Consider the following 13397-nt stretch of genomic DNA (forward strand, 5'->3'; position numbering starts at 1 on the left):
CATTGCTGATGTAAGATGGATCTTGGCTGAAAACAGAGAATACCAGAAAGTTGTTTACCTGTGTTTAATTGACTATGCAAGGCATTAGGCTGTGTATATCATAAAACTCATGGATAACATTGCAAAGAATGGGAATTCCAGAACACTTAATTATGCTCATAAGGAACCTGTACATAGACCAAGAGACAGTCATTCAAACCGAACAAAGAGACACTGCATGGTTTAAAATCAGGAAAGGTGTATGTTAGGGTTGTTCGCTTTCACCATACTTATTCAATCTGTATTCTAAGCAAATAATCTGAGAAGCTGGACTATATGAAGAAGAATGTGGAATCAGCCTTTCAGGAGGACTCATCTACAACCTGTGATATGCAGATGATATGATCTTGTTTGCTGAAAGCAAACAGGACTTGAAGCACTTACTACTGAATATTAAAGGCTACAGCCTTCGGTATGGGTTACACATCAACATAAAGAAAACCAAAATCCTCACATCCTGATCAATAAGCAACTTCATGAAACACAGAAAAAGACTGAAGTTCTCAAGGATTTCATTTTACTTGGCTCCAAAATCAATGCCCATTGAAGCAGCAGTCAAGAAATCAAATGATGCACTGCGTTCAGCAAATCTGCTGCAAAATACCCCTTTATAGTATTCAAAAGCAAAGGTATCATTTTGAGGACTAAAGTGCACCTAATCCAAGGAAGACCAAAGTATAATCGATGCCTCTGAATTATGATGTTGGTGAAGAAGAGTGAATGGACTGCCAGAAAATTGACCAAGTATCTCTTGGAAGAAGTACAGTAAGAATGCTCCTTAGAAGTAAGGATGGTGTAAGACTTTGTCTCACTTACTTTAGACATACTATCAAGAAGGACTAATCTCTGGAGAAGAACATCACGTTTGGTAAAGTAGAGGGTCACTGAAAAAGAGGAAGACCCTCAAAGACATAGATGGACACAATGGGCTCAGACATGGCAACAATTAGGAGGATGGGGCAGAACCGAGCAGTACCTCATTCTGCTGTACATAGAGTCGCTGAGCCAGAACCAAGTCAATGCCACCTAACAACAGTGTTGTTGTTAGATGCCGTTGAGTCGCATCCGACTCAAAGCGACCCTATGCATAGCAGAACGAAACACTGCCTGACCCCATGCCAGCTCCATGATCCTTACTAAAACAATTAACAGTAGTGACATTAAAATATAAAAAGAAGCAGGTGGAATCAGTTTTAATAATATTTTTTATTTAACCCAATATATCTGAAATATTGTCATTTCAACGTTACTAATATTTAAAATTGATCAAATATTTCATATATTTTAAACCAAATCTTTGAAATCCAATGTGTATTTTATTCTTATACTACATCTTAATTGAGACTAAAACCAAACCAAACTCACTGCCGTCGAGTTAGATGCGACTCATAGCGACCCCTCCTTGGGTTTCCAAGGTGGTATCACTATGGAAGTAGATTGCCCAACCTTCCTTCTGAGGAGTGGCTGGTGGGCTTGAACTGCCAGCCTTCGGGTTAGCAGTCAAACACCTTAGGCACTACGCCACCAGAGTATACTCAACAGTCACCTGTAGCTTGTAGCTACCATTTGGACACCACAGCAAGTGAAAGGGCTACTCCTTACCTTACTGCCAAGATGGGGATTAACAAATGTCACATCCTCCAAAGTCAGTAGAATTCTGTTGGGTCCTTTAATGAACTGGATTTTATTTATACGATGCCTGAAACAAACATAAAGTCGTAGTGTTACAGGGGACTGGGTACTATGCAAACCCCTCATGCCAAGAAAAAACTCACTTCCGTCAAGTCAATTCCAACTCACAGTGACCTTCTAGGAGTAGAACTGCCCCATAGGGTTTCCAAGACTATAAATCTCTGTGGAAAAAGACTGCTTTATCTTTCTCTCTCAGAGAAGCTGGTGGGTTTGACCCACTGACTTTTTGGTTAGTAGCTGAACACTAAACCACTGTGCCACCAGTGCTCCTTTTTGCAAACCCAGGGTTGATTTTCCTTAAGGTAGAAGTTAAAGTACATCCAAGATAATTGGGAGAATAATCATGCATGGATGTTTACCATAATACTCACAGCAAAGGGAGGCAGCAACCCTGATGCCCACAACTAGCAGAGTTACAAAAACCAAAAGAGAAAAATAAGAAGGTGCTTGAAGAGGCCTTAAAAAGGGATGATGAAGGTGCGGCAGAAGAATGGTATTTCAGACTAATAAAATGGTTATCCCACATCAAGGGCATATTCAAAACTATACTTCTGAATTCTTTTGAAGAGCTCAACACCCTTTCTCACATGCCATAGTACTTATCCTAATAATACCAAGGCCCAGAATCATTAATCTCCATTTTATAGATGAAAAGCGTATTAAAGAAACAAAACAAAATTAAGTAAATTGAGTGAGATCCCCTAGCCTGAGGCAGATCTGGGACTAGAATCCTTGGTCCTTGGCTGTAGGCCCAGATTTCAGGCCACAAGACCACTTGTCTTACAAAGTTGCATCTATTCGTTACCAAAGCAACAGGTTGAAAAGTGGAAAAATTCAATCCGTTGGTTGCTTTGTCTACATGATTCCAAACAAGTAGGCTGACAGATTTTTTTTTTCTTTTACTGAATTGTTCTCTTGTTTGAGCATTACATAGACACAGTTTAAACCTGATTCTTTCCGAACATATCCATTAATTTGCAAGGAATGTAATTATTTTCTGCAAATCAATTACTAGACACATAGGAGATTATGATGTCTACATACACAGCCAGGTAGGTCGTCTCAGTTAAGCTGACCAGGCAACTTGAGAACTGGGAGAGAACCTTGGATTAGTCTGTGTAGGTATTTTGTTTTATTTGGTCTTAGGGGGCTCTCTGACAGCTACAGTTTGGCTTCACTTTTTCCATAACCCCATAATAGTCACCCTGTGGAATGTATTAAAGCCAGAGCAGAGAAAACAACCACTGAATCAAAATGCTTTGTCAAATTGCTCTAAAGAGAAGTCTACAATGGCACTGTAGCTTTAAGTACCAGCAACTGAGTCAGTTTTTCTCAGTGATTCCACTGGTTTTTAAACAAACAATTAATGTGTTTCTAATTGTCTGCCAACAAATATGTCCCTTATCACTGTAGGAGCTGCTGCCCTGCAGAGAAAATTAAAAGAGCCCTGTAGTGAATTCTTTGGTAGAGCACATGAATCTTTTGGCAAAGTAAAGCATCACTCCCTAACTTATCTGTTTCGTATGTGTAATGAATTGTGTTAAAAGCAGTCACACCTGTAAAAATAATTATGCTACACAATACACTCTAGTACTGAATTCTCAATCCAGAGACCTGGGGTGCAGTGCAGGTTCTGTCATTAATTAGCCATGTGACCTCGGATAAGTAATTTAACCTCTTCATGCCTCAGTGTCCTCATCTATCTAGCAAAATAATAGTCTGCATTATTGGCCTTACAGAGTTGTTTTGAAAATCAAATGAAATAATGAATGTGAAAGTGCTCTGAAAAGCATGAAGCGTTATGAAAGTCTGAGAGCTTATTATCATCATCATCATTAGTAGTATTACAAAGCACATGAGAGCTTGATAGAAAGGAAACACTCTGGTTCAGAGGAGTAAGGAAAAAGGAGTTGAAAGAATCTTTTATTTTGGGGATGGTTAGGTTCTTTGCACGTCTTTCTTTCTGGAAAAAAAAAATTCAAACAATCAAAACACAGAGAAAAAGAAGGAACAGAAAGTCACTCTCCTGCAAAGTAATCACCATCTATTACAGAAACTCATCAGCCATTCAGCTCTTCTGATTGCAGCCGTGGTGGGCAGAGAGAGGGCTGAAGGCAGCAGAGAGGGGGCATCTTTTGTGCTTTGTTAGCTGGAGAACCAAGGACCAAGTGACTCTAGGAAATGATGTGCCTCTCTCCCATCTGAGTTTTCTGTGACCACTTGAAGTATCAATTGTCTCAAACTCATTTTCCTCTCCAATCATTTTCCTCTCTAATCATGTTCCTTTCCAATCATTTTTTTCTCCAGTTTTTGCCCTTCAGCCCACAAGCTCCAAACAAATCCCCCTCATTTTTTCTTTTTTTTCCCTTCCCTCCCAAAGTATTGCAAACTGGGTCCACTCAATGCTTAAAGATCCAGTCCATTCAGTGGGAAAGATCAGTGAGACCAGTCATTTTGGAAGATTGACAAGCAACCTAAACAACGGAGTGACTCCATTCATCAGCTTTCCATGGGATGTTTAGGCATGGGGTCTCCAAAACTCACTGCCATCGAGTCGGATCCGACTCATAGCGACTCCTCCTTGGGTTTCCAAGGCAGTATCACTATGGAAGCAGATTGCCCAATCTTCCTTCCGAGGAGTGTCTGGTGGGTTTGAACCACCAGCCTTCTGGTCAGCAGTCAAATGCCTTAGGCACTACGCCACCAGAGCTCCCGTTGGCATGGGGTAGACAGACCTTATTAATTCTCAAATCTCTCTGGAGGGAGAAGATTTTTGATTGGATGTGTATTTTATTATTACACTACATCTTAATTGAGACTAGATGGCATTTATTTTTACTAAGTATCTAATGATGTTAATTAAATATATTTTTTGGCAGCAAAGTCAAGGATATTAAATTTCTGTTCTCAGCAGTGATAGGTCACAGTCACAGAAATCAAAAGGAAAACTTCTTTGAACTAACATTTTTATCAAATGTGTTTTAACAATTCATAAGCTGTGTGGCTTTATCAGGTTTCTAATACTGGGGATATTGAATAATAGTGTCCTTTAACAGAGACGCCAACATATTAAAACACAAAGAGCAACACCTGTCACGGTTTCAATCCAGATTTTCACAAGCTCGTTAGAATATTAAAGCTAGAAGGGCTATTAAAGCTCATCTAATCCAATTCCTTCATTTCACAAATGAAAAAATTGTGGCCAAGGGAGGTTAAGTGACTTGCCCAGGGTCACTAAGTTATGCACAGTAGACATTTTTCCTTGGAACTTGCCAAGATGGCTCCACTTCATTCCCTATTTGTCCATGTCATATTGTTTTGAGGACCACCCTTACAAACAGGTGCAGAGATATAGTTTGCAGGTAGAAAGGGTAAAGTGGGAGGGCTGAGATTGATTTCATTTTTCACTTTCCCCAATTCACGTTATTAAACAGAGGGGCCAACTGTGAAAATGCAAAGATTATCCAAAAAGGGGTATCATGTTCAGCCATTTTCCCCTGATCCTAAAATGGTTCATCAGATTCATTGATCACTTATTAGGGGACCTGATGGTGTAAGACAAAGACAGGATGATGATGATGATGATGATGATGATGATGATGATGATGATTAAATAGGACAGCTTTTGCCCAAGGAAGGACATTAAAATATGGAATGTAATAACCTGGGAAAAAAGCATGAATATCAAAGTGAAGATCCTAGACTCCCAGCAATCAGCAGGAGAGTCTCATGTGCCTAAGAAAGGATTGAGATTTACAGTTTATTGAGCACCTATTATGAGTTAGGGACTGTTCTAGGTACTTTTTGTGCTTCAGTTTATTTAATCCTCATTACGATCTTGTGTGTTAGTATCATTATTCTCAGAGCTAGGATTCTAGCCAAAGTCTGTCTAATTCTTAGAACTCACTAATAGCTTGACTCCAATCCCTAGAAGTCCATGCCATTAGGGAAGAAGGTGATTATATAGACTCTGCCAGTGGAAAAGGGAGCACAGACAGGGAATAGACAGGCTCTAAAGTACCAGTTCCCCTATTTCACCATTGTGTTGAGAGCCAGCCCTACTCATAAGCAACAACGCTGACAACACAGCTGAGAAAGTTATTCTTGGCATCATGAAAACACTTCACTCTAAATGGGGCAGTAGACATGGTAAATCACTATGGAAAAAAGAAAATCAGTGGGTCATGTAATAAGGCAATCGTACTGAAACATGACTTCCTGGAAATCAATATTAACAATGCTATTATGGGTAATTTTTTTTTATATACAAAGAGAACAAAAAATGTACCTTATAAAGTAAGCAAATCCATTAATAGTCAGCAGGGCTATAAGCAAAGCAAGACAGACCATGATGGCAAAGGCAGCGTCGATGCCTGCAGAGAGCAAGAAGAGGATGACATTATCCGAGAGAGGCAGTAAATAAAAGACACCAGAGCAACTCCTCATGCTTTCTGGTGACTCTAAAATCAAGCCACATCTACCTAACCTAATTCCATTTTTCTCCAGCACAGTCTATCTTGTTGACTTTATGGACATAGAAAGCAATTTCACTGTTCTGAAGCAAAAACCACTCACCACTCTGACAATAACAAATCACCATGAATTAAGGCTGACCTGGGTGTTTCTTTGGAAGAAAAAGTCCACAAATGGAAAACTTTGAGTATCTTAATTTCAGTTGGATGGCAATCGAGTTCTTGAGAATAAATATGTTATCTCACCTGTGAAGGGTGAGTATTATGTGGCCTTCATAAAAGAAAAGGCCTTTTTAACTTAGCCGAGCCCACAGACCTCGTGAGTTATGGATGAAAAACATAACACTTGTCTTTCAAGAGTGAGTCTGGTTTTGATAATCAGTGTTTTCATCAGCATTTAAATTGGCCTCTGGTAAATCAAAATATTTGGATAGATTACTAAGATTTCAGAGGGAAATATGTGATGATGAGAGTGAAGAGGTAGTTGGGTATGTCATGCTAAAGCAAAACAGAAATCAAAGCCTATTTCAAACGGATGCATTTGGTTTGGGAAGGGTGTGGTATATGCTTGCATAGGAATATGGGTCCTTCCAAAGTTCCCCTCTGGCTCTCAGAGATTTGATGAAGTCTCCCCTCTTCCACCAGCTAAAGGCGTTCCATCGGTCAGTCAAACTGCAAGTATTTACTGGATGCCTACTGTGTCGGGTGGTTGGGAAGGAGGGGGGGTAAGAATTATTGGCTGTGGCCCCTGCCCTCAAGGAGCAGTCTATTTGGGGGGAAACAATCAATACACAAGAAACAATAGAAAAGTAATTTTGTGATAAGCTGTGTGGTACAGACTTTTAATTCAATAGGAGTTCAGAGAGGAGAAGGAGTAGTATGGGTTGTTGGGACCTGATTGGCAGGATTTAGATACTCAAAGAGAGGACAGGTGATCTTTCTAGCAGAGGAAACAATCTCAGGTCAGAGCCTACAAACCACCAAAGAGAAGGCTGATGCCTTCCTTTTATTGGAGTAACCTCTTTGGGAAAGAGTGGCTGGTTTTCAAAATGAGTCAGGGATTTAATTGTGGATGATTATTCACGGCTGCAAAATACCTCTTATTCTCCTTATTATTTTAAATTAACTGCATAGACTACCAAGAAGTTTATGTCATCTGAATGCAAATGACTGATTTTATGAGTGTTGCAATATTAAAATATGCCTTCCCCTAAGAGGTTCCCTTATAACCCAAACTGAGCCAAATTGACTACCAGTGATTTTCCATTTCTTACCTCCTCGGCAGATCTTCCCTTCTGTAAACCAGCATTTTGCATCTGCTCGAGGGGGCCTGCCACCAGGGAAGTGAATGGGGGTCCCTCCAAACCGTAGCAGCTCCATTTCCACGTCCACAGTGTAGGTGCTATGGAGTTCCCATTCTTTCCAGTTGGTGTCCAGAATTACATATTCAGAAATTCCATTTCCATTTGAATCTGTCCTTATCAACTGGTTGAATCCATAGAACTGCATGTTTCTGGAATGCTGAACCAGGCTGGCAGCACTAGCCCGTCCATTTTCTTTCATAGCATTATTCATGGCTTGTGCGATAAAGTAAATTGAATTGTAGATGGTTCCAAACAACGGTGAAACCTATTTTTAAAAATTACAATTATCTTGAGCCCCAGTCACCCTAGAGCGATCTCAGAGTGTATTCCAAGCCTGTGTTCATTATTATGGGCTGCACGTCTGAGTGGTGTAGCACTATGAAGACCCAGAGGGGGGAAAAAATTGTTTCTGAGGACTTGCTTGGTTTCTCTATGCCCTGAATTCTTCTGCTTTTCTCCCCCAGGCCTTCACATCTTTAAATATATCAAATATGACAATTTTATGAGCAAACTAAGTCATACACCATATATTTTTATGCTCCAAAACTAAGAAAGTGATTTAGAGTTAAAGGGCACTAAAAAAAAAAAAAAAAAAAAAAAAAAAAAAAAGTATGGAATAGACAAGAAGAGCTCAAAGGAAATTTACCAGGTTAATTACTGGTGCATTATGCATGGTAAAATCATTTTGTTGGCACTACTAGAGTGGTAGGGGTATGTTGCAAGACTGTAAATAATGTGTCTTCACAGTCCTTGTCTGTACCTTGTTTTAGTTAAAAATGGATGCTCTCCTAGACAAATATTCCCCAGAGAAAGTGAACATTAGATTCCAGTTTTAAACACATACCTGCACACACATGCAGACACATCCACTGACACATATACACCCACAAATACAGAGTCAAATATTGTATGTGAAGAATGTGGTTTTTAATCAAGAAATTCTGTATCTAGTTGGTGTGCAGAGTGACAAAGCTTTGGCGAGAAGCCACTCTAAAGCAGTATGGCTGCAGCAGTGGACAGCATGACTACACCTGTGAAATAAATATGGTAAAAGCAACAGTATTTGGGTTCTATGCCTAATGCACTGCTCACTGACTTTGTAAGTTTATTTTTGGAACAGTCTATGTATCTTTTTTTTTTTTTTCCAAAAACGGTAGGGAGGAAGAACAAATGATCCCCCACCCTCATTACCCCTGCCTCCTCCATGGTTTCATGGTTTTACATAGCATTTCATTTCTAGAATGAAACTAAAGGAAGCTATGGTCATGCCATTTTACTGAGCTTCAGAGAAAGCTGATATTTGCTACTTTTGTTTCACAAGGTCTAGAAAGCTATAATCCTGTAACAACTTTCATCTGAATAAAAGAGTTTAAAAATGAGTGAATCGTTTTTGTGTTGGAAATCAAAGTCAAGATACAGAGAGATATAGGGGCTAGGAAGACATTCTCATGCCTTGTTAATGTAGAGCAGATGGTTTTCAACCCTGGCTGCACATTAGAATTATCGGAAAGGTGTCAAAAATACCAATGCCCAGCCCGATCCAGACAGAATGAGACACTTTAGGTTGGGAATACAGTAATCAGTAGTATTAAAAGCTTCCCCAGGATTCTAATACACATCAGGGTTTAAAACTAATAGTGTAGAAGAATGCATAGTGAGTGGTCTAGTAGTCGGTTCCTAATGCCAGGATGTTTAGGCAAGTCATTTACCCTCTCTTTCTGGACAAGTTTTTTCCTCTATAAAATGAGGATACAGAATCATGAAACTTGGAAGTCATCTGGTCTATCTTACTTTATAGATGGGAAAGTGAGATACAGAGAAATTAAGTGGTCTGTTGAGGTCACTCACCTTGGCATAAAATTAGTAGAGCCTATATATCTCCTGTTTCCTACTTCAGCATTCTTGGTTGGACTACATGGTCCCTGGGCCCTTTCTAGTTGTGAACTCCTGCGAAATTTTCCAACATCTGTTCTCATTCAGGTACCAGATTTAGATTGGAGACGTGTTTTGTCTTGTATGTGGGTTCTTCATCATGCCCCTCACCTCTTAACACTGGAATTCCCCAGGGCTCAGTCCTTGACACTCTTATCTATACTCATGCCCTAAGTGATCTCTTCTGGTTTCATGGTTTAAATACCCTATCTATGCTTATAACTCTCAGATTTATATTTCCAGCTCAGATATCTCTCCTGAATTCTAGTGCATAGATTCAACTGTCTACTCCATTATCTATTTGCATATTAAACTTAACATACCCAAAATTGAAATCCTGATCTTCACCCCAAATCCTCCTGTTCCAACTATAGTCATTTTTGTTAATAGTAACTCTATTCTTCCAGTTGCTCAGGCCAAAAACCTTGCCCCAGATATCAGAAGTAACTACTGGCAGAGCAGAAAGCAACATTTCAGTCTGCTGAGTTTTAGTTCAGTAACCTCCCTTCACCACTCTGCCTTAACATGTCCTCTACAGAAATACCAAAAACAAACTCACTGCCATTGAGTTGATTCCAACTCATAATGACCCCCATTTGTTTTCCAATGTAGTAAGTCTTTACAGAAGTAGATTGCCCCATCTTTCTTCTGTGTAGCAGCTGGTGGGTTTGAACTGCCAAACTTCTGGTTAGCAGTCAAATGCCTTAGGCACTGTGCCACCAGAGCTCCTTCATGAATAGATAACATGTACTGCCACCAAGGCATCCACACTTAGTTTCCTAGCACACAATGAGATGCCTTAAAAGGTTTTCACTAACTCTCTCTCTCTCTCTTCACATTCACAGATGCTCCACTTGTCTTTAGGATTTCTGTAAAGTTCTGCATGTTTTCTGGAGCTTTGGAAGGTTATAGCAATAAGTGAAAGGTAGAAGGTGGAGTATAAAAATCAGTAGTAGTAAAACAAATGAATAAAAAAAAACACAGGGCAGTAAGCCCTTGAAAGCAGGGAGAATACTAGTGTTCAGTTTTGAAAGGCACAGAGCCTTCAGGGAAAGAGATTGCATCTATCTACAGCCAAAAGCAAAGGTTGGAACTGTTTTAAAAAAACAAAAACTCCCACCTCTGAGCTGACCTATTCCTCTGGGTTTTCAGGTGGCCAGGCTATGCTGCCTTTTGTGTTCTCGGGTTGGCCTCTGTTAAACCTGACTGACAGCAACTCCCCAAGATGACTGGAGCCTGAAACCTATTCTTCAGCCTCCACCATATCACACACATAAACACACACACACATAAGTGTGATACAGGGATCTGAAGCCAAGAGAAAAAGCACAGCGGTAGCAGCAGTATTCAGTTGCAAAAGAGTGGCTGCCACAACTGCATAGCCTCACTGTGAGGGTTTAGATTTTGTGTGCCAGTTGGTTATGTTCCTACTTCATCTTCTTGTGCCCTTCAGAAATGAGAATTGCCCCTTCCATAAACTGAAGGCACACTCTGTTAGCATCAGTCACATAAAGTTTCTAGTTTCAGCTGCTGCAAATAATGAGAAAAAGAGGAGGTAAAGGGTGGGGCAAGGGAAGAAGGGACACTTTCCAAAACCTTCTGTCCTGTTTTCTGACTACAGCACCAAAGGAACAAGATAGGATTGATAGAAACTCCTGTCAGACAGATGACTATGTTGACATCACAGCCCAGAATGATGAAACCACTGATGACTCGCCCTATTGGTCTTGCCTACAGTACAGATCTGTGCCTGAATGAATAAATGAATAATGGATGGATGAGTGATAACTGAAACTTATTAGTGATTGTGCTTCAGCGACCTTATCTAGACCTTTTGGAGCTTGTATCCCAAGAACACCAAGTGTGGGTCAGGAGCTGTGATATTAGAATTTGTTGAACTTAATAATTTGTGCTATTGTTAAACTGATCATTATTAGTTCAGACTTCTGTGCTTGAGAAAACAGAAAACTAGCTTCCTAAGAAATTTGTCCTCAGAAGTGTGCATCAAAACATGCCTGACTTGAAAAGCCGTCACTTTCAGGACAAAATGGCAGCATCACTTTTGAACAAAAAGCCAGGCACATGTAGAGATCAAGAAACCAGGGGGTGATTGAATTGTTATTATAGGTGGTACCTCCAATAGTGCATAATCTCAATCCTTGGAGTTAGCCTAGGGATGGATAATAGAACCATCTGTCTGATGTGATGTTCATGAACATAATACCCTTATTTTGTACAGAAGGGGGTACAAAGACAATTCTAGCTACTGTGAGCTGCAGGCAACTCTTTTTTTTGACAACCTATGTGGTGTGACCCTGTCTTGAAATGCTTCAGCCCTAACCACATCTCCTCAGTCCAGGATCCCCCTGTCCAGCACCTACATTTAGGATGATGGAAAACATTATTTGTAAGGACTTTAAAATCCTCTGTCCTTGCTAGGAAATCCAGAGTCTCTACTTTCTTTGACCAAATAAGGCCACATTTGGAAAAAAATATCCAAAATGTGTGTTCATTTGCAGCCAATAGAATTGCACTGAAAATAAACATTGGTATTACAATGAAAGGAAAGTGTAGGCACTAAAACCTTATTCCAGGCATTTATTTTGTGCCAAAATATAAAGGTACAAAGTGATAGTCCTGCCCAATCATTTTGAGACCAAATTAGAAAGTTTGTCACTAGTGTCCCATCTGCCAGTCTCTCCATTCTGATTCATTATTACTCTCTTTTCAAGGGACTTCATAAAGCCCTGATTTCTCAAATATCAGAGGAAAAGAATCTAATAAACTCATTAAAATTGAAGTATTCGTCACTTAGTAATGTTACTTTGCTTGAATAAAGTATTAGATATAGGGCACAGTTTAATGTACGGGTTGGGGGAAGCAAAGCCTCGTGTGTGATTGAATGGTCAAGTTCTAGCAGCAGATGTGGGCTGGAATTCCAAGTCTACCACTTGGCAGCTGTGTGAAATTGAACAAGTTACCTCCAGCCTCAGTTTCATCATCCATAAAGAGATGTTAATACCCAATCTGTAGGCTTGGTCTGAGGATTCGATGGGATCGTTTATGTAAACTGCCTGGCACAAAGGAACTACTGAACACATGATAGCAACTATGGTTTTGTAAAATAAGAGAAGCACAGTGCTCTAGGAACATCATCCTGGAAGTGTAGAGTGGCCAAGTCCCATGTCCCAGTCTTAAATTTGTGACCAATAAGTACTGAAGTCTCAATTTTAGACCCAGAATGCTTACCAAATCCTGTTACTGTCAAGTGACTTCCCACTCATAGTGACCCTATAGAACAGAGTAGAAGTCCCCCATAGGGATTCCAAAGCTGTAATCTTTATGACAAATTATGGATAACATTGAGAAGAATGGGAATTCCTGAACACTTGATTGTACTCATGAAGAACCTGTACATTGACCAGGAGGCTGTCGTTCAAACAGAACAAGCAGACACTACATGGTTTAAAATCAAGAAGGGAGTGCGTCAGGGTTGTATCCTTTCCCCATACATATTCAATCTATATGCTGAGCAAACAATTCGAGAAGCTGGACTATATGAAGAAAAACATGGCATCAGGATTAGAGGAAGAATCATTAACAACCTGAGATACGCTGATGATACAACTTTGCTTGCTGAAAGTGAGGATGACTTGAGGCACTTACTAATGAAGATTGAAGCATACAGTCTGCAGTATGGGTTACATGTCAATATAAAGAAAACAAAAATCCTCACAACTGGATCAGTAAGCAGCATCAGAATACATGGAGAAAAGATTGAAGTTGTCAAAGAATTCACGTTGCTTGGTTCTACAATCAATGCCAAAGGAAGCAGCAGTCAGGACATTAGACGATGTGTAGCACTGGGCAAGTCGGCTGTGAAGGAACTCTTTCAAGT

The 13397-nt window shown here is 39.9% G+C and overlaps 1 protein-coding gene across 1 annotated transcript in view; it reads right to left on the reverse strand.

The window, feature by feature from the left end:
- Positions 1–13397, reverse strand: part of GUCY2F (guanylate cyclase 2F, retinal) — a 170580-nt gene that overhangs the window by 125831 nt on the left and 31352 nt on the right. The window contains exons 3-5 of the mRNA XM_007952598.1: positions 7478–7832; positions 6020–6104; positions 1642–1738 (exon numbers count right to left, since the gene is read on the reverse strand). Of these exons, the coding sequence (XP_007950789.1) occupies positions 1642–1738; positions 6020–6104; positions 7478–7832 (537 nt within the window). The remainder of the gene's footprint in view (positions 1–1641; positions 1739–6019; positions 6105–7477; positions 7833–13397) is intronic.

The sequence above is a fragment of the Orycteropus afer genome, unplaced genomic scaffold, assembly GCF_000298275.1.
Source record: "Orycteropus afer afer isolate SDZICR_OR568_19922 unplaced genomic scaffold, OryAfe1.0 scaffold00352, whole genome shotgun sequence".
In the NCBI taxonomy this organism is placed as follows: domain Eukaryota; kingdom Metazoa; phylum Chordata; class Mammalia; order Tubulidentata; family Orycteropodidae; genus Orycteropus; species Orycteropus afer.